The sequence below is a fragment of the Arvicola amphibius genome, chromosome 2 (genome assembly GCF_903992535.2).
Source record: "Arvicola amphibius chromosome 2, mArvAmp1.2, whole genome shotgun sequence".
Lineage (NCBI taxonomy): Eukaryota > Metazoa > Chordata > Mammalia > Rodentia > Cricetidae > Arvicola > Arvicola amphibius.
In genome coordinates, this window is record NC_052048.2 from 99,574,390 (window position 1) to 99,594,481 (window position 20,092).

General features: G+C 49.6%; 1 protein-coding gene across 2 annotated transcripts in view; it reads right to left on the bottom strand.

The window, feature by feature from the left end:
- The window catches only part of Asap2 (ArfGAP with SH3 domain, ankyrin repeat and PH domain 2), a 154,634-nt gene that overhangs the window by 15,510 nt on the left and 119,032 nt on the right, over window positions 1-20,092 (bottom strand). For both annotated transcript variants that reach the window (XM_038319569.1, XM_038319568.1), the window contains exons 16-22: window positions 13,764-13,858; window positions 9,396-9,585; window positions 7,037-7,122; window positions 4,980-5,095; window positions 3,454-3,521; window positions 2,096-2,209; window positions 273-528 (exon numbers count right to left, since the gene is read on the bottom strand). In XM_038319569.1, the coding sequence (XP_038175497.1) occupies window positions 273-528; window positions 2,096-2,209; window positions 3,454-3,521; window positions 4,980-5,095; window positions 7,037-7,122; window positions 9,396-9,585; window positions 13,764-13,858 (925 nt within the window). The remainder of the gene's footprint in view (window positions 1-272; window positions 529-2,095; window positions 2,210-3,453; window positions 3,522-4,979; window positions 5,096-7,036; window positions 7,123-9,395; window positions 9,586-13,763; window positions 13,859-20,092) is intronic.

Genomic DNA, 20,092 nt, shown 5'->3' on the forward strand with positions numbered 1-20,092 from the left:
ATGAGAGCACAGCGGGACAGGCAGCGGAGGGCATCCTAGCTGGCCAGCTGCAAGCTGTCACCTCTGGCTGGCCTGGGACAGCCCTGCATCACCCTGCACACTTCCTCTGCCATAGTAAGAACCCAAGTACAATCTCTACAGGTTTCGCAAGCTGAGAGCAAGGGAATTCCTTAAGGCAGCAGAGAGAAAATAGCTATAGAATAAACACTCATGCATCAAACTTCTCAAAGTCAAAGCCCATAGGCTTTTGCAGGGGACTCAAAATCATATACCTTTGCCGCCAACGTTCCGTGGTGGGAGCGGGGGTGCACTGGTGGTGCTGGGGGGCAATGTCTGAGAGGAGGGCGGGCTGCCACTCAGGATGGCTCCGTAGGTCTCGTTCTGCAAGATGCTGGGCCCAAAGCCCCTCTGTTTGTCCTTGGTGAGATTTGCGGTATCTCTGGCCAAAGACACGGCATTGGGCTGAAACTGGCTGGACCCCAACTGGTAGAAACTGACGGGCCGGTCCTCCCGCCGGTTAGGACTGGGCTGCAGAGAAATGCCGGGGGTGAGAGCATGAGATGGAGGTACGGCTTTCCCTGCGTGATATCAGCTCCATGAACAGTGAGACGCAGCCATCATGGCTGTGTGGTAGGTACCATTTCAGCGTGACATACTCTCCTTCATTTCAGCTGCAAGATTTTAAATCCCACCCATCTCCTGCCTTATAATCAAGACACACACACCTACAGAGCCATGGCTTACTAATAGCAAGTCTTTCTTCTGTGAAAAAAGAAAGAAGCTATTTCATCTTACCAACCAGCTACTTCAGCCTAGCTACATGCTGTCCTCGAGGATCCCTTCCCAAACACACTATTTTAAGGGACAGAATGGCCCTGGCCACTGAGCAGAGCTCGGTCTCTACCAATACTGCGCTTAATTCAGCGCAGATCAACATTCCTTTTCGCAATTCCTCTGAACTGTTGAGCTGCTGATAGCCCAGTAAATCAGGGGTACTGCAGTCAAGTCTTGATTCCTGGGTTATCACTTGCTTAAAAAAAATGTGTTCTTTGTGTATGTATATTGGTACACGTGTGGAGGCCAGAGGACACTGTGGGACTCAGTTTTCTCCTTCCACCATGTGAGCCCCAGGGATCCAATTCATGTCCTCAGGACTGGCAGAAGTACCTTAATGCTTTTATAAATAAAGATTTATTGAGTCAAGAAAAAATATCCTGTAGGCAAAAAAAAGATGTATTGAGCTACAACCAGGTTCTATCATTTATAGATCCGTACTGTAGGAAACACTAAAAACAGATGTTACAGGCTTTTCTTTCACGGATGGTCCAACAGCCCTCAGAAATGTTTTATTCCATTTGTATCTATTGATCATGTATTATACTTTACATTAGAATATTAAAGTTGTATGGGGGAAGAGACATTAAACCATGAAAATGTGCTTGACCAGGTCCTTTCTCTCATGTTACTATAGAACATACTGGCACACCTGGCAGTGTGCTGTGGAGGGAGGTAGGAAGGGTCGTAACAAGGTCTGGAGGGAGGCTGCCTATGCTTGGTCGTGCAACCACAGACCCGTGTGAAGATGGCATCATCCTGAGGTACCCCCAAGGTATGCTTGGCAGTGTGTGTGAGAGGGAACTGGACTGGGACTAGAGCCCTATGCTCGTTCCAAGGCTGTGTGAAAACACTTATGTCCTTCGGGCTGAGCCAGTCTCCCCTGAGACTCTGAAGTCCCCATCCAATAAAAGGAGTTGAATCCGGTGAACTCTAAAGGCAGCTGAGTAGTTCCCACATGCTGGTTTCTAAGGTCACTCGGGTAAACATGACCAGCCACATAAACAGTGTCACCTGCCTACAGGACCTGATGCTGTATAATGGCTCCATAGCAAGCAGGGTGCTCTCCCCCCACAAGCCACCTACAATCATAGAACGCCTGTCCCGTTCTCCCATTGGCGTGGGCTGGAGAGGAGGATGGGAGAGAAACAGGAAGGGGAAGCCTGGAACCCACAGAGATCAATGAGCACACAAAACAACCACCCAGCCACAGAAACCACCCAGCCACGGAAACCCTTCGCGGAGGGAGGGAGGCACAGACCTGAAGCTTCTCGTCCACGTCGTCGTCGCTCTCATCCAGGTCCTCATGCAGCAATCGCCATTCGTATTCGACGTGAACGTGGGAGTTAAATCTTCCTGACAAGGCCTGAGTCAGCTAAGGACGAGGGGGGAAAGTTAGTGTTGCTACCCCCATGTTCAACCACAAAGGACAGACACGTATGGCTGTCCAGGCCAAGCATGAACAATTCAGGGAGGAGGGCCTGGAGAACTCACAGGGAGATTTCACTCTATTCCAGGATAGCTCATTAAATCCCTGATCTCCGTGGCAGTCCCTGGACCTGATATGCAGGATACCCCAAAGCTCCTGCCAGTGACTCTGTGGAAACCACGCAGTATGCCACACAGGCAAGGGACTGGGGGACCTAAAAGGTGATGACCATCTTACAGGTATGGGATCCCATTACAGCATGGGATCAACTGGACCTCAGAGGGAATAAGTTCGCTACCAAGCCAGTCTTCTCACAATAAGAGAAATAAGCCCTATAGCAAATCATGTCCTTTTCTTCAGTCCTCTCAGAGAGAGTGGCTAGTTAATGCCACTCCATCTGTACAGGAGGTACGCCAATTTATTATGTGTAGTTGATGTTTGAGGCTTAATTGTTCCCACTGTGTGACTTTGAGTGAGTCACTTGACTTTTTTGTACCTGCTCCCTCATCCAAAAACGGGGGATTATAGGTTAAATAACTTGATGGGTGGAGTCTACACCAGAGCCTTTTGCTTATCGTCTGCTTGTGTGGCATGAAGGTTGAGTACTCACAGTGTATTTGCGTTAATAAAATTCAGCAATTCTGACCACCACTTTGCAAAAAGGCACAACTAACTCAGTTTCACGAAGGAGGAAACAGCCTGGGTGTGTGTTCCCCAAGCTGTAGTGAGGCCCAGCCCACTGCAAGCCCAGGACTGGGGAGCCTTCCACTGCCCGCAGCTCCTCTACTTCCACAAGAGAAGAGAAACACAGCGCAGACTGACCTGCAAGCTCTGGGATGAAGGATACAACTAGGAAAGCCAGCTGCACATGCTGGTGAGAGCCAGGCATTCATGGGTACCACAGAGTGTGAGGGCCCATCCTTTCCTCCAGCTGCCTGAGGAGCCGGGGCTGCCATCATGGCCAGTAAGCACAGCCTGAATCACAAGTAGGTAGCCATCTGGACAAGGAAGGTTCCTCAAAGTTCTTGAGAGCTCCTCCAGGTCAGTGAGCACTGGGCTTACACCAGCAGGTGTATACTGCTGTGTGTGCCTTGTCCTTGTTGTCAGTGTCCAGGGAGCCGGGCTCGACTCCACCCCGCCCCCGCCCCCGCCTCCATCACGTCCCATGGCGTCCCATGGCGGATGCTCACCAGTTCCTCACAGTGCTCATGCTTGAGCCGCTTGGCGATGTCCAACGGCGTCTCTCCTGACTCGTTGGCTGAAAGTCAAGGGAGGGTAAGGAGACATCAGAACTTGGCCTTACGTGTTCCATATAAAACATCCGTGGAGGGGGGCTGGAGAGATGGCTCAGAGATTAAGAGCATTGCCTGCTCTTCCAAAGGTCCTGAGTTCAATTCCCAGCAACCACATGGTGGCTCACAACCATCTGTAATGGGGTCTGGTGCCCTCTTCTGGCCAGCAGGCATACACACAGACAGAATATTGTATACATAATAAATAAATAATTATTTAAAAAAAAAAATCCCAAGAGACACGGATGTTGAAGGCTCAATCCCCAGCTGGTGATGCTGTTGAGGTGCCTGGATCTTGAACTTATCATTAAACGTTTCTCAGCCCTTTGTGTTTTATTGCTCGGGAACTCTGCTGAGTTCTGTAGCGCCATCTCAGTTCAGTAGGTCACAGCGCAGGGGACGCTGTCATCCATCCCACTAGAAACACCCTTGGAGACATACCCAGAGACTGGTTTCCATGGTGATCCCAAGTCCCATGAAGCTGATAATGAAGACTATCTCATACGGTGTGGGGGACACCTCACTAAAGAAAGCGGCAGTCAGGGGATGTGGTCCTGGGCAGGGCTGGCTGCCATTTAGTCGTACAGGATACAACAGCATAGAGAAGCTATGGTTTCGAAAGAAAGGATGGCGCTACCTAAGAACCGTTGAGGCAGTCAACCAACTAAAGTCATGACCCCAGTTACAAGCGATCCAAAGGTCAAGAGCATGCAGAGTGGGTGCCACCCTCCACACACACACTAGAAGGTAGTGAGCCCTGTAGGTCAGACATCTGAGCTGGAGGGAAGGGCTTTCTTCTTTTGGGCTTTGCTTTCCTCTTCCCCCTCTAAATAGCTCTGCATTGCTAGAACTCACTGCAGAGATCGAGCTGGCTTCAAACACATAGTCATCCCCCTGCCTCTGCCTCTCAAGTACATGTGCCACCATGTCTGCCTTGATTAGCTTCTGTAGGTGTGGCTTTCGAGCAGAATGCATCTTTTCATCTACTTTTCGTCTGGTTCAACAGTTCTCCGAATACTTCCCCAGGGACCAACCACAGCTGGATGGCTCAGGGAAAACTCTGCCTCGGCAGGGCCAGCGGTCAAGGACTGGCGACCGAGGGGAACAAGGGGCAAGGGATAGGACCTGTTACAGGACGACAAATGGAAGAAGGGGGCAGTGACAGCACCTCCTGCCTCAAAAGGCTTAGTCCGACTTTGGGAGGTGAGCCAGGGTTGCTACACAGCTGCTCTAGATTCACCCAGCTCAGGGCTTCTTCGAGGCCTACCCTCAGCATTCCTGAGGGCTGCAGGTGTGGCCACAGGCTAAGACAGACAGTAGGCGGAGCCTGTCACGGCACTCTGTCACTCTGCCAGGTAGGGAGAAGTGCAGAGCTGTAGAAAGGAGGTCGAGGGGGGGGCAGCAGAGCCCCCCGGGTAGCTCACCTATCTCGATGGACGCCTTTCCCCGCAGGAGCAGCTTGAGGCACTCGGCGTTGTCTGTCAGGCAGCAGTAGTGCAGGGCCGTGCTGCCCTTGCCTGTCTGTTTATCCAGGTTCCCGCTGCTCGGAACACAGACAGAGAGAGATGAAACAACAGAGTCACGGGCCAGAGGACTGCCTCGCGTGGGGAGACATGCATTAGCAGAATTAACAGTTCATCCCCACAGAGGGTGGGTACCACTCTGAAGGCGGTCAGGGAACACGCCGGCTCAAATGCAACGAAGACAGAGAAGACGAAGCATGAATGGTGGCTGTGCTGTTGCGGAGTTTGGGCCAGAGCAACAGCTCTCAGCCTGTGGGCTGCAACACCTTGGTGGTCAGGGACCCTCTCACAGGGGTCATGTATCAGACAGCCTGCATGTCAGATACTTACTTTATGATTCACAGCAGTAGCAAAATTAAAATTATGAAGCAATGAAAATAATTTTATGGTTGGAGGTCACCACAACATGAGGAACTGTATTAAAGGGTCGTAGCGTTAGGAAGGTTGAGAACCAATGGGTTAGAGAAAGGCACACCCTGGAGCAATCTCAGTACCTACCCCCTTCCAACTTGGCCTGTGGTGCCCAGAGCACCAGGTCCACTGTTCAGTCTATACAACCTGCCCTTCCTGTCACACCAGAGGAAAGAAACAAACTTTTCATTTTGTTCCTTTTCTTTCCTTTCATTTTTTTTTTGAAAAGTTATTTTATTTCATATGTATGGGTATTTTGTCTGCATGTATGTCTGAGCCACGTGTGCATGCCTGGTACCAATGGAAACCAGAAGAGGGCATTGTGTTCCCTAGGATGGGCGGTAGAGACGGTTGTGAGCCACCGTGTGGGTGCTGAGGATTGAAGCCGGGCCCTCTGGAGGAGCTCCCAGTGCTTTTAACAGTTGAGTCATCTCTCCAGCCCCCTTCATTTTGTTTCCTGATGTTTCCGTCTGGGAAGGGAACGCTACTCTTGAGTTTAGTGTCCCAGGACTCCTGCAAGCCTGGCCCTACGACCCTGAAAGCAGGTGAAGCGGGGACACTTCTAAAGATTGTCACATGTTTTTCTATCATAGAAGGAGACCAGGTTATCCAAAACCAAAGGTGCATGTGTTCCATATATGTGATCAAAGCGATTAGCACCGGAAGTGTCACCACTGCTGAGAAAGGACAGGATCCTTGCATCGGGGACAGAAGCATCCTGGGGATGGTACCCGCTGCTCCCAGCAGAAGGGAAACAGCTGCCTCAGTGTAGGGACGCCTCAGACACCCCCTTCCTTTCCTTTCGTTGCACAGTACTGGAGATGGAACTCGGGGTTCAGGCATGTGAAGCAAGTGCTTACCACTGAGCTCACCCCAAACTGCCTCCTGTCCTTATCGCTGTCTTCCTTCTATCTCAGAGGGGCCAAACCAGGCTGCTGCCCCAAAAGAACTCAGGAGGAGGCAGAGATACAAACTGGCTACTTAGCAAATGTGCAGCATCCCACATCAGGCCCTGGGCTGGCCTCAGAGGAGAGCATGTCTAACTGACTCAACCCTGAGTTCTGTGAACTTGGGTTACATAAGCAGTCACCGTTTCTTAGGGCTGATGGTACCGCAAGTCTCTCCTTCTGATGTACAATTCCCGGCCTAGGCCAGGGGCTAATGCATCTTCTCTGCCTCATAGCTCTCTGCTATTGAGATGCTGTGTGGGGACTTTTAGGGGGAGGACCCATCCACATGACAAACCAGAGAAAAGCTCAAGCCACAGCTGATGGCCCTGGACCCCACATGGTCTATCCCCAGGGCTGGGATCTGAGCAGCCACAGTTCCCTGGGCCTCTCTTAGACTCTATATCTTGGATCTTACAGGTACCATGAAGGCCTTCTCCTACTCTGGGCTTTTCTAGGGAATCCCCATAATTCATATTTAAACCTGAGACATGAGCATCTTGGCAACAGAGCCCAAGCAGCAGAGAGAGACAGCATCTGGTCCCTTGCTGGGAAGCCCCAAGAATAAGAACAAAGATATCCACTTAGTGCGACACCCACCTGTTCTGGACCAGGAAGTCCACAATGTGAAGAGAAGTCCGGTCCACGGATCTGACAGCAAGATGGAGGGCCGTCTCATCTGGCTCCTGAAATTCAAACCAAGACATTTGCAATTCCAGTGGCATCTTTTAACCCCAGGACCGTCAAGGTGCAACAGCCTTTCCCCCAAAACATCCATCTGTGGTGCAGAGTGCTCATGTTTCAATCACTACAGCAAGAGGCGTATCTAGTGGATTGGATAAGAATGGCCCCCATAGGATCACAGGTTTGAATATTTGGTCCCGAGTTAGTGGAACAACTTGGAAAGCCTTAGAAGGTGTGACTTTGGTGGAAAAGGTGTGTCACTGGGGGTGAGCTTTGAGATTTAAAAAGATTTGTGACATTTCCAGTCCAGTCTGTCTGCCTCTGCCTTGTGGATGTGTCTCAAGCTGTGAGCTCCCGGCTACTGCCCCAGCACCTACCTCCCGGCCTGCCGCCATGCTCCCCGCCATGATGGTGAGACTCTAACCCTCTGCAGCCGGAAGCCCCAAATACAAAGTTCTTCTATAAGGAGCTTTGGTCATGGTGCCTTATCACAGACACGGAAAAGTAACTGAGTAATACTAACAGGGTATCTTAGAGGTTGCTCCCTTCCCTCCTAATCACAGGGCCTGAGAAATGCAGAGCATTTCAAGTTCAAATCATCTCAGCTGTGTCCCCATCCCAACATCAATACCACAGTAGAGAGAAGGTGGGTGGGTGGGTCACAATTAGAGGAAAGGCAAAAATCCAAAACGCAAAAAGCACGAACAGGGTGGTTGTCTCTTTCTTTACTTGTCCTCTGGGCAGTGGGGCACATTCTGCCCTGGTCACAGGGCTTGAGTTTTCTCCTCAGAAAGAATGGCAGTGACATTGGCTAATGTTAGGAAGAGCCTATGTCACTAGGAGGAAATGTTGTCACCCAATAATGCTCCTGTTCGTGGGATCTAGCCTAGGAGCCTGGGTCCAAACATGATGGCCCTACCTAGTAGCAGACCACACAGGATGAGGACCCCAGTCCTGAGACCAGGAGGCTCTTCGGACCTGGAGCATTATTAGCTCACAGGGATTCTGTCAGAAAGACCAGGAGACTCAACAGGTCCTTAGGTACCAGCGTGTAACACAGACACAATCCCAAGAGTATTTATCATCTGGATCCTGAAGGGGGTGATGTAGCCATCCCTTCTGGGAGGACCCCGAGAATATGAGCTACAAGATGGTCCTGACCAGAGATGCTCTGGGACCAGCTGCCCACACTATCCCGTCTACGGGAAGGAGGGTCCTCTTAGGCTTTTAAGCTTCTGATGATGGAGCCCTTCCCACCTCAGATGGGCTTCCCTTCAACATCTGGCATTACACATTTGGCTTCAGAATAAACTGATTGGGCTAAGGAGACGGCTCGGCAGTTAAGATGATTTCTGCTCTCATAGGGACTTCCGTTTAGATCCCAGCACCCATACAGGAGGCTCACAACCACCTGTCACTCCAGCTCCAAGGGAGCTGACACCCTCTGATGCCCTCTGAGGATGCCTACATGCATGCGGTGGATATATACACTCAGGTACATACACAGAACATTAAATTAAGCCTTTTATAAAAAAAATAAATAAAACATACAAAGGTTCCATTTGAAAGGAGTCAGTTAGGTGTGGTGGTGTACAAATGTAATCTCAGTACCTAGGATGCTGAGGCAGGATTGCTAGCAGAGTGAGACCCTTTAAAAAGGGGGGGGGGGTTCCTGTTGCATAGTATCAGCTATAGTTAATAATGTATTTGAATCATAAATTCAAAATTTCTGAGTAGATTTGAAATATGTCCATGGCAAAAGTAAGTATAGGAGATGACCTATACTGCGGCCATTCCACATTGTAAATCTACATCACAATGCCACGTTTGCGCATCATAATGTTGCAGGTGAACCAGTTGGGCATCCTGAACGCAAGTCACAAATACAAAATGGGACACAACCACAAACTCCGTGACAAGCGGAAAATCTCCCACCTGAGCTCAGAGGACACCTCACAGTCAAAACGGGGGAGTGCGGACAGAATTGGACAAAATATGTGTGTGGCATTTGAGAGGCACAAGCCGGCTGTGCCAACCTTTAAGATCTCACTGTATAGCAAGTATTTCCATACCTAAAAAACACCCAAAATTAAAAACACTTCTGGCCCAAGCAAGTAGGATAAAATATGTTCAACCGGCACATTTATTTACCAATGAAAAGAAAACATGCCACCTATTTCTGTCCAGGGAGTGGGCACGATAACGGAGGATAACAAGGCTGAACACACCTCCCTTGTTTACCCCTAACTTCTCATCCTTCTGCAGCCCCTCTTACATGCCCATTGGCCAGTGGGATTTTTTCTGTCAGGTCCACACCATCAGCGTAAGCTTGGAGTAAGCCAAAAATGTCTCTGGTCTTGACGGCCTCGCAAAGGCTGTGGAGCTTTGCCGAGGTGTCAGCGTGCTTCTTCCTTGCGTATCTCCTCTCGATGTACTTGGCTGTGATGTAGTCCTTCCGCGCGGTCCTGAAACCAGACAAAACTGACGGGTGAGACACTGAAGGCCTCTGCCGATCCGCCTAGCCCATCATCTCAATGCGACCCGGCCCTCTTGGGGCCCTGTGGGCTCCTTCTTTAAGGACAGGCGTGTGTGGTTTCACGCAGCAGTCCTGGGCTTCACCCAGTTGTAAAGACAGAAGCTGAGGGTGTGGCTTCTTCACATCCTCTCAGCTGCCTGCTGCTGTCCCTCCTGTGTCCCTGAGCTCTCGTCTCAGCACACTGCGGTCCCCGCACCTAACCCGCGTCTTTGCCTATCTTGCTTATATCCCTCTACCCACATGTTCCTCCCTCAGCTGTCCCAAGCCACCTCCTCACATGGGCTCGTCACCCTGATGTGCCCTCTTCTGGGCCTTTTCCTTGTGCCTTCCAGACAGCCATATCTACACCCTCTCCTTTGCAATCTTCACGCGTGCCATAAAAATCACTCACTCATCAGTGGCAGGGAGTGTAAACTAAATAACAATGTTCAGTTACCACACCTCAAATGGCAGGGGTTCCGGCCCACAGACACTGGGGTTCGGGAGTGCGTGGCTCCGCTCTGCATTCTGAAACACCCCCGACATCCTCTCCTTCCAGGTGAGAAAGGGACAGAAGGAGGCAGCTCTCTGCTATTCTGCTGCTGCCTACAGACAGCATTTCTCTAAGCCTGGGCCGTGCAATACCTGTATTATAAGATGCAGTGGACGCCATTCCTAGAAGCCAGCATCGGGAGACCGGTGAGCCACTGCTCATATGACCTCTCATCTCCAGAAGGACAGGAAACAAGGTGGGGAGGACACATGGAAGACATGAAGACAAGGGCTTTGGATGCCCTCAAACTAAAGGTACAGACTTAGAACCATGACGTGGATGCTGAGAACTCAACTCAATACAGTATGCACTCTTTTTTTCTTTTCTTTTTTGAGGGGGTGTTTTGAGACTGGGTTTCTTTGTTACAGCCCAGACTGTCCTGGAAATCACTCCACAGAACAAGCTGGCTTCTAACGCACAGAGAGCTGCCTGCCTCTGCCTCCTAAGGGCTGGGATTAAAGGCATGCGCCACCATCACCTGCTAAGCAGTAGGCGCTCTTAACCACTGAGTCATCCCTCCAGTCTGAAGTTCTAGGCTTTTTTTGTGTTTTGTTTTGTTTTGAAAAAGAAAGAGTCTCACTATATAACCCAGGTTGGCCTCAAACTCAGGATCCTCCGGCTTCAGCTTCTACAGTGCTGGGCTTTTGAGTGTACACCACCATACCAGATGCTGTTTTTGTGTTTTTAAACAGATATTTGTGTATCTGGGGCTCTAAGTACCCTGGAGGTGGTTCCAACCCAAACATGGGACAGATCTCTGTGACCCCCTGGTTTCATCAAGATAGACTGTGTTATCAGTGTGCTCTCGGCTTTTAAAAATGCATAGACTGAGCTGTGTGGTAGGAAGCAACAGACCACCACAGACCTATCCATCTGGTGTTCTTGGGTGTGGGAGTGGGGAGTGGAGGTGGGGCTTCCTGCTGCTTCTCGGGGATTCAGAAACAGTTTGCCTCTATGAGCAGATGCAATGTGCCTCCACTCCCAACTGGGGGTTCACAGGCCATTAGTGGGTGCTTTTGGTTCCTTCAGCATATGGCTGAAGATCGTGTGTACTTACATCAAGCTACAAGCAGCTCACTCTATCAAACCTAGGCGTAAAACATTTGCCGATTGAAGCTGGCATAGAGCAGGGGCTATTTCTTTGATTTATTGAGCCATTAAATATTTACCAAATCACTACAAGCAACATACTGTGGTGGCAAATACAAAAATGAATGGAACACAATTTCTCAGAACAGTATGTGAAACCTGAATATGTTGTCAAGTGTGATGGGATGCTGTAAGAACGAGCCGGCTTCCGGAGGCACACAAGAGTCATACAATTAATCATCTTTTATTTGGATGGGTGGGGGTCGTCAGATTAAGGGTCTCCTTGTGCTGCCCATGCTAGCCTTGAACTCACTATGTAGCCCAGGTGAGCCTAGAACTCACTATATAGTCCAGGCTAGCCTCAGACACATAATCCTCCTGCCTCAACCTGGCCATTGCAGAGATTACGGTCATGGACCACCATGGCTGGTCAGGCGTTCATCTCACTTGCAGAAGAATGACTGGGAGCATGTTTTCATGACTGTAACAGCCATTCACCCTCATTTCTGAGGGTGTAAACTTCCTGTAAGAAGTGTCAAGGGTGTGTGTGTGTGTGCGCGCGCTCGCACGCGCATGTGTGGCTCACAGAGTACTGAGCACAGATGTTGAGAGGTGGTATTCATTCTTAGGCTCATTTACCCCTAGAACAAACAGATGTCCCGCTTTCATAAATAATTTTTTTAAATTGATTCATTTATTTATTTTTATGTGTATGAATGTTTTTGCCTGCATGTATGTATGTGCACCATATACATTTCCTGGTGCCCGCAGAGGCCAGAAAGAGGGCATTAGTGCCTCAAGTACTAGAGTTTTGACTTGTCGAAGCTACCACATAGGTGCTGGAACCCAAGAGCAGCAAGTGCTCTTAACCACTGAGCCTTCTCTCCAGTCTCTAAAAGTTACTACACTCTTTGTTTAAAGTTGATTGGCATTACAGCATCCCAGGAGACTGGTGTCGCAATGAGAGAAAAACAACCAGAAAGCCAGCATCAAGCGCCAGTCATCACTAAACTCAGTATATTGGACCATGGCATTTCCTTCACTAAATGTGGTCCTCCAGTTATCCGGGAAGGTACTGTGCACCCGTGGATCCCAAGAGAAGAGTAACCACAAGGGATCTTCATTTCTCAATAGATAGAGTCAGTCAGGGCACTTGCGTAGACTCTGTTATCAATACCATTCACACCCAGGCTGACTGCAAACCATCTTTCTGTTTCCCCAATACCTCTTTGAGGTGGGCAGCATATTCTTCCTTTTTATGGGAGAAACTGGGGCTTAGACTCAAACCGTAAAGAACTTGCCCCACCCTGTGGCCTGAAAAACAACGGGAAATCCTGGCTTTCCAGGTCAGATCTGAAATTAGCATCTCATATGCAGAAGACAATGCTTTACAATCACGTTATCCAATCTCTGGGAGAGGCTATGTCCCAAATGCTAACTTACGATGGGATGCAAACACAGACCTACTATAACCAAACACCAGCTCATGGCTGGTCTGGGACACTTAGCGCCCAAGGTGGTCAACAAATGACAGCCTCCTACTCACCCTCTGGAATGTTTCCATATCCTCAGCGGATCAGAGTGCAAGGCAACAATACAGGTCCTACCCTTCTGTGGCCTCAGTTTCCCAAATAGAACAGCTACAAAGTCCTAAGTGTTCTGCCATGCACAGACCCTACACACTGTTCTGTACTACTAACTCAACTCCAGCCCATGCCAGCGAAATGTAGTTTGTGTTACAGATGGCAAAACTTCCTCTTCTCCCCTCTCTTCTCCACTTTCCCCATGCTGTCACACTGCTCAGACACAGGTGGTGTCTGTTTGTGGGCCTCAGACCTAGTCCTCCTCATCTTCTACCTGCCTTGCTTTGCATCATACTCTGTTATGGCAGGCACGCCACCCCCAAGCCCTTTGGGCAAGCTGGCCATTTTAGGAAACAGGATGGCACTGCCCTGTCCAACTCCTCAAGCTCAGTGTGTTTCAAGGGAAGGCTGATAAAACCAGCAGGCAATCCCTGTTGTATATGGTCCATCAGTGGGCCAGCTGGAACCACAATGGAACCCACACTAGCTTGTGGGTCACAGTTCGTATCAACAGTGAAACACACAAAGGTTTTCTGGAGGGGACCAACAGGTCACACATCTTGAAGGACATTGACAGAGAGAATGGCACATGTCACCTATCTGAGATGGCTAGGCACAATCCACCACACCGGGAAAGCGGGCAGAGAGAAAGCACCGTGGCAAAGGGCACAGAGGTACATGGAAGTAGCTCAGATGCTAAAAAGCCTGATGTCCTCTGGTCACCTAGCAAAACCAGTCACACCGCATTTCTATCTGCACCCACAGAAACAACAAAAGAAGAAAAAAAAAATCAAAGTGAAAACAAATTAACTTCAGCCAGCGCGAAGCAACAACTGAGGTGTCTCCAGACCTGTCCCCCTGTACACAGGCCTCAGCAAAGAGCAACTCTTTGCTCATACGTACATGTCGCTGCCCGGGTTGGGTTTGACGGAGTCCTCAGACGGCAGGCAACACTCCATGATCTCATTAAAGCCTGCATTCCCAATATTCTTGGCAAGCTGCAAAGACAGAAGTCTATTTTAGGACGCTCAATTATTAATACCCTCCACTGCTGCCCGTTACTCACGATCTGATGATTTATTTAATGGCCGCTGAGACAGAGCGGTGGAGTGGTTTGCTTTTAATGAAAAGGCACAAATCCCAAAGCCCCAAGGGGGACCGCAAAGACGACCAGAAGAGGATCCTGTGGAAAATGGACCGAGTCGCCACAGACTCAGGAAAAGCAGGAACACGATCCACGGTGAGTCTCCATTCCCACATGCTCTCCCGCAGACGTTCACTCAGCCCCAGCCCCTTCACGCTAGCTGGAAGGGGCAGCGCCACAGAGATACACGGGGCCAAGAAGTCAAAACCCAGGATCGAATGGGAAAGTCAGTTTTTAATCCATGGAACCAGGGGGACAATTACCTCAGAGGGTTGCAAAAGTGACCAAATGGGGCGCCCTCATTGAAAACCTTCAGCAAACTGAAACACTGTGATGTCACACGAGACCTACAGCCCTGGCTGTCCCGGAACTCACTCTGTACACCAGGCTGGCCTCTAACGCAGAGACCCACCCGCCTCTGCCTCCCGAGTGCTGGGATTAATGGGATATCATCCCATGTCTTCTGACTTTTCGATATTCAAGCCATACCTTCTCGTGCAATTTTCACTAAGTACTGTTGTGCCGGGCACAGCCATGCTACCTGGCAACATGGCACCTGGCGTTTGCCGAATGAAGGACTGCATGACCAGAAACTCCTCTCCACCTCATTCCAAACACGTGAGCTTCCACGTCTGATTCCTGCCATTATTGCAGGTTGGCCCACCAGTCGGATTTTTAAATATGTCATGAAACACTATAGACAGGGCACAACTTGCATAAGGATTTGAAAGAAGAGATTATTCAATTTCTTCATTGGCAACAACACAGTGAGTCAGTCTGTGCAGACAAAGGGTAGGCAGGGACATTCTGGAGGTGTGTCCTGTCAGAAGGGTCCTTAGGGGATACTACCTTAGGTTCAGATCCAAAGGGATCTTGGTTAGAAAGCAGGGACTCCCTGGCATGAAGTCACATTAGACTGAAGCAGTAAAGGCAGTGATAGAATATGGGCAGCTTGCCCTTCAAGTAGTGAGCCTTGCTAGTTTAACATTGTCTCTGTTCAGTGAGCCAGACACACCCATTATCTGCTCCTCCTTGCTTAGACCTGACTGCAGGGCTTCAAGCAGTGGGAAGAGGGCAAAATCTGCGCAGCCAGAATGACGTTTCCTTCATGAAGACACTCAGAGCAAACAGCGAAGGGGCACAAACCTTCCAACACATGATAAATGCCCTGCAAAGGATTTCTTGTGCAGCAAGAAGTAGACATGGAACCAAATATCAATAATGGGATTTCTGGTATAGACAGCTTGCTTGCTTCGGTACCCTATGCTATATAGAATGTTGGCGCCACTCTTTAACTGAGCTTAATCATTTCAACAAACAAACAATAATTATAAATAAATAAGTAATGACTGAAGCCACACTGCCTCCTGTGAGTAGGGACCATCCCAGTGCCTCCTAGTCTACATTTAGTGGATGGGGGATGGGAGGAGAGAATTTACCAGAACTCAGAAAGATTCCCTTCTGCTTGGGTCTGGCTGGCTTAGCCAGGACACCTGGTCCAGGGAGTGGTCACACACACACACACACACACACACACACACACAAAACCTTGGAGGAACGTATTGCCTCCCATATCAGCTAAGACCCAATTTATAAAATTTATAAAACAGCTTACAGGGAACCACTTGGAACAGAGGCAAAGCCCCCGGAAGCTGGAGGCCAGAGGATCCTACTGGAGAAAAAGGGGACCAGCAGACCCCTGGAAAGCAGTACTCAGAGCAGGGGACCAAGCGTTAACCTACGCTCGGGCCACAAGAGCTGTCACTGTCCCCTGAAGGCAGTGTGGAATGTGCTGAGGTGGGACTCTGACCGGCAGGGGGTGACTAGGGTGTTCAGATGTCTCTCCCTGTCTGGGGTGGGAGACCTGAGGGTACCCGGGTACATCCTACACGGCTCTAGATGGCTTCTAATTCCTAAGACAATGCCAGGGAAGCAGCTGTCAACTGACACTGTTGAAGGCACAACAAGGAGAAAAGCCTGCACGTGCCCATGACCAGATGACACCTTAGTGGGCTCAGCACAAAGGCTCAAGGGTCAGAGAGCTGGAGGGCCTGGAAGAGACTCTGCAGCTGGCACCTCACTTCATTCATGGGTGACTTTTCAGAATGAGGCAAACTGAAATTTGGGTTTTCTTTTAGAAACTCCTAAAATTTCTTTTAAACACTATTTATAGATTTACTTTGTGTGCATGAATGTTTGCTTTGTCTGAATGTGTGTGTATATGCAGCACATGCGTACAACGGGCATGGAGTTGAGAAGAGGGTATCAGACCCCCTGGACCTGGAGTTACAGATGAATGTGAGCCACTGTGTGGGTGCTGGGAACCGAATCCAGGGCCTCTGCGAAAGCAACATGTGCTTTTCCACACTAAGCTCTCTCTCCAGCACCCATTTTAGATAATTTTGACTTGAGGTTGGTTGGATATGTAGATGGTAAACCCACGGATACAGAGGGCCACCTGAGCATCACTTAAGGCAGTGAAATTGAAGCCCCATCCCTTGCCCTTCCTGCTGCTTCATGACAGAGGGAGCCAGCCCTTCATGTAACTGAGCTCCTCAGCTGGGTTGGGCATTGGGCATCGTGTCATTCTCTACTGGCTCGGCCAACAACAGAGACAAATTAATAAAATAATAATAATAATAACAGTAGTAATAGATGAATAAAAAGAATCAGAAGCAGAGGGGCCAGGGATGTGGCTCAGTGGTAAAAGGGGCTCAGCTCACACTGCAAATCTGACAATCGGAGTCTGTTCCCTGGGACACACAAGAGCTGGAGGTGGAGGCATGAATCTGTAATCTTAGCACCCCTTTGGCAAGAAAGGAGGGGCAGACATAGGAATTACCCAGAAGCCCATGGGCTAGATGGCCTAAAATATGCAGAGAGGCAGAAATAAGACAGAGTTTCTTTGTGTAGCTTTGGAGTCTGTCCTAGAACTCTCTCTGTAGACCAGGCTGGCCTCAACCTCACAGAGATCTGCCTGCCTCTGCCTCCTGAGAGCTGGGATTAAAGGCGTGCGCCACCACCGCACAAAGGATGACCAGCTTACAGTCTACAACCCCAGAGAAGCGAGGTAACAAAGAGGACCCTAAGAGAGACACACGTGGATCTGCCTAGGAAGGGGAAATAGCCACGATCTCCTAAAACCTTCATCCGATAACTGATGGAAGCAGATACAGAGTGGTTAGCTGTGGATCTAACCACTGGGCCAAGCTGCTGAGTCCTCTCAAGCAGGGAGAAGCGATAACACGAGCAAAGGGGTCAAGACCATGATGGAGAAACCCACAGAAAACGCTGATCCGAACTAGTGGGAGACCACTGCTTCCGGACAGACAACCAGGAAACCTGCGTAAGACCGGTCAAGCCCCCCCTCCCCCCGAAAGCAGGTGACAGTGGGGGGCCTGGGCAGTTTGTGGGGCCACTGGCAGCGGGACCAGGAGCAATCCCTAAGGAATGATTTGACTTTCTGCAGCAATGCCCCCTCCGAAAAAAGCAAGAACGACCCACTCCACAGGGTGGAAGACAAGAAGAGACTTCCGAAAGCTGTCCTGTAAACACAGATACACATTTGTAAAAACAGCACAGTGTTGGGGGTGTGGCAACAGAAGCTCCTACCCCAAAGCCCCGAAAGACCCTAAGTCCAGTTAGGCAGCGTGTTCACGGCCACGAAAACTGTGTGGGAGTCACATACACGCCCAGAGCAGGGAAATGGGGCCTCTACAACCTTTAGCCGTTAGACTTTGGAATGGTCTGCTTCCAATTCCCATAAGGAGGGATAGCAACTCCGCTAGCTTCTCTACCTCTCTGTCCTCACTTGAAGACAGCATCCAGAAGTCCTCACAAGCCAGACTTCCCTGAAGTCCCTCAGGTCCCACAGGGGTCACAACTGAGGCCTGCTCCTCCTCCAGGCTTGATCTGGTCAAGCTGCCCAGTGGGGTGGACTACCACACAGTCACCACACGCAGGCACCACGTAGCCATCTGGGCCTCTGCCAACTATGGTCTGGGTCTATTCTGGTTTATTTTAGCTTGCTCACTCTCTATTTATCCCCAGCTCTGTACCAGCAGGGTGCAAGGCCGGAAGGCAGGCTATGCCTCTTGACAAATGTACCCGAGGGCCCAGGAACACAGAGGGGTGACCAGTAGGGGCAGAGTCAAGAGATGTTGAGAGCTTAGCAGGGCGGAGCATGAACATCTAGAGGGCAGGAAGGAAGTCCACACTCTTATGTGGTCCTCGCCGGTTCTCTATTCTATTTGACAATACACACAGATGCTTGTGGACTTGGTTTTGCCTGCAACTAAAAACGTATCCGTGTTGTGACTTACAAACAGGATTGCACACGGTCTGTGGAAGGAATGTTACATGTGTATTACATGGGCAACTTCTTATACTCTGGGCCTCACTTAGGCCAGAGAGAAAGAACAAAAACAAAACAAAACAAAAACAAAAACCAAACAAACCCAACCAAACGAACAACAACAACAAAAAACAAAACAAAAAAATTCAAACAACCTAACAACCAAATTAAAAAAAAAAAAAAAACACAGTCACAGCAATGCCTGGAACCTGAATGTGATTCAGTGGATGGCAGCTGATGGCAATCTCATGGCTCTAAGCAGCCACAGCCACTACCCAGAGCGGCTTAGGTCAGTGCCATCAAATGCCAGCGTTGACAGCATTCCCAGGGATCGAGGCTGCACTGCCCTGGCATCTGACAGTGCAGCTGAGAGACCGCAAGAGTCGGCTGAGTCAGCTACCCAACTCCCCAAGTTTCCCGACATTCCTCCAGCATGATGGAAAGCTTTCAAAGTCAATGTCCTTCATTCCGTTCAGACAGGATATCACTCTGTAGCCCAGGCTGGCCTGTAGCCCGCTGTGTAGCACAGGGTGGGCTCTCGGCAGCAGCAATCCCTGCTTTGGCCTCCACAGTTAGGCTCACAGGCCTGAGCCATCACACCCACTCTAAACCAAATTTCAAACTATGGAATGTAACTTTTCACATGACAATGAAATGGGCCACGTGATGCCCATGCCCTAGGAGGTCACGTGGTTTTTCAGATGACTCCCTCCAGCAAGAAGCTGCTTTTAATGGTCTTCAAAGTTAAGGAGAAATTTAACCTCTCTAAAACCCGGGCTTGCCAGGCGTTTCTGAAACCAGGTTCACTGAGACTCTAGGTTTTCAACCTTCCTGACACTGCGAGCCTTTATTACAGTTCCTCATGTTGTGGGGACCCCCAACCATAACATTACTTTTGCTGCTACTTCATAACTGTAATTTTGCTATCACTGTATCATGATATGAATATCTGTGTTTTCCAATGGTCTTAGGAAGCACCTGTGGAAGGGTCATTGGACCCCAAAGGGTCCAATGGAAGTTAAAGTGGTTGGGGTGGCAAAACTTCACCAAACTAAACGAGCCCTCCAACTGCCTGTCTTCCATTTCAGAGGGCAGGAAGTAACAGAAAGCAGAGGAGGTCTCTATCCACATCCAGCCACCTTCACAGATGCTGCCCTAATCCAGCGGGCCAACGAGGAAAGCGTGCTTTCAAACAACAGCAAATTAAAATGGAGAAACAGCCAGGGTATAGCGTCAGACAAACTTTGCAAACCAGGCCATAATCCACAGAACTGAGCAAGGGACTCTTCTGAAGAGGAAATTGCTGAAGTCATGTCGGAGGACAGGAGCGGGGAGCGTTTCTCTCCTCGTCAAAGACATAATGCCCAAGAGAAAATGAAAATACTTTCAGGCCCTGCTTGTGGGCTGGCTGCCCCTCTTAGGTCATTTTAAAAGCCTCGGCTCAACAACAAAAGCAAAAAAGGAGAACTGGAAATGCTCTGCATAAGTAAAGCGAAGGGGCAGCCTACGGAATGAGAAAAGCACCTGATATGAGGACAGAGCCAAAAATACGCAATGAGTTTCAACAGCTTGACAGAATGAACACAGACAGTCCTAACTCAGGGGCAAAGGACCAAAGACACAAAACAGCAACTGGATAACAAGACCAAAGCCCAACAGCGCCAACTCCAGCAACACGCGGACGACAGGCACATCCCCTCGTACTAAGAAGCTTTTTTATCAAAAACCGCATCA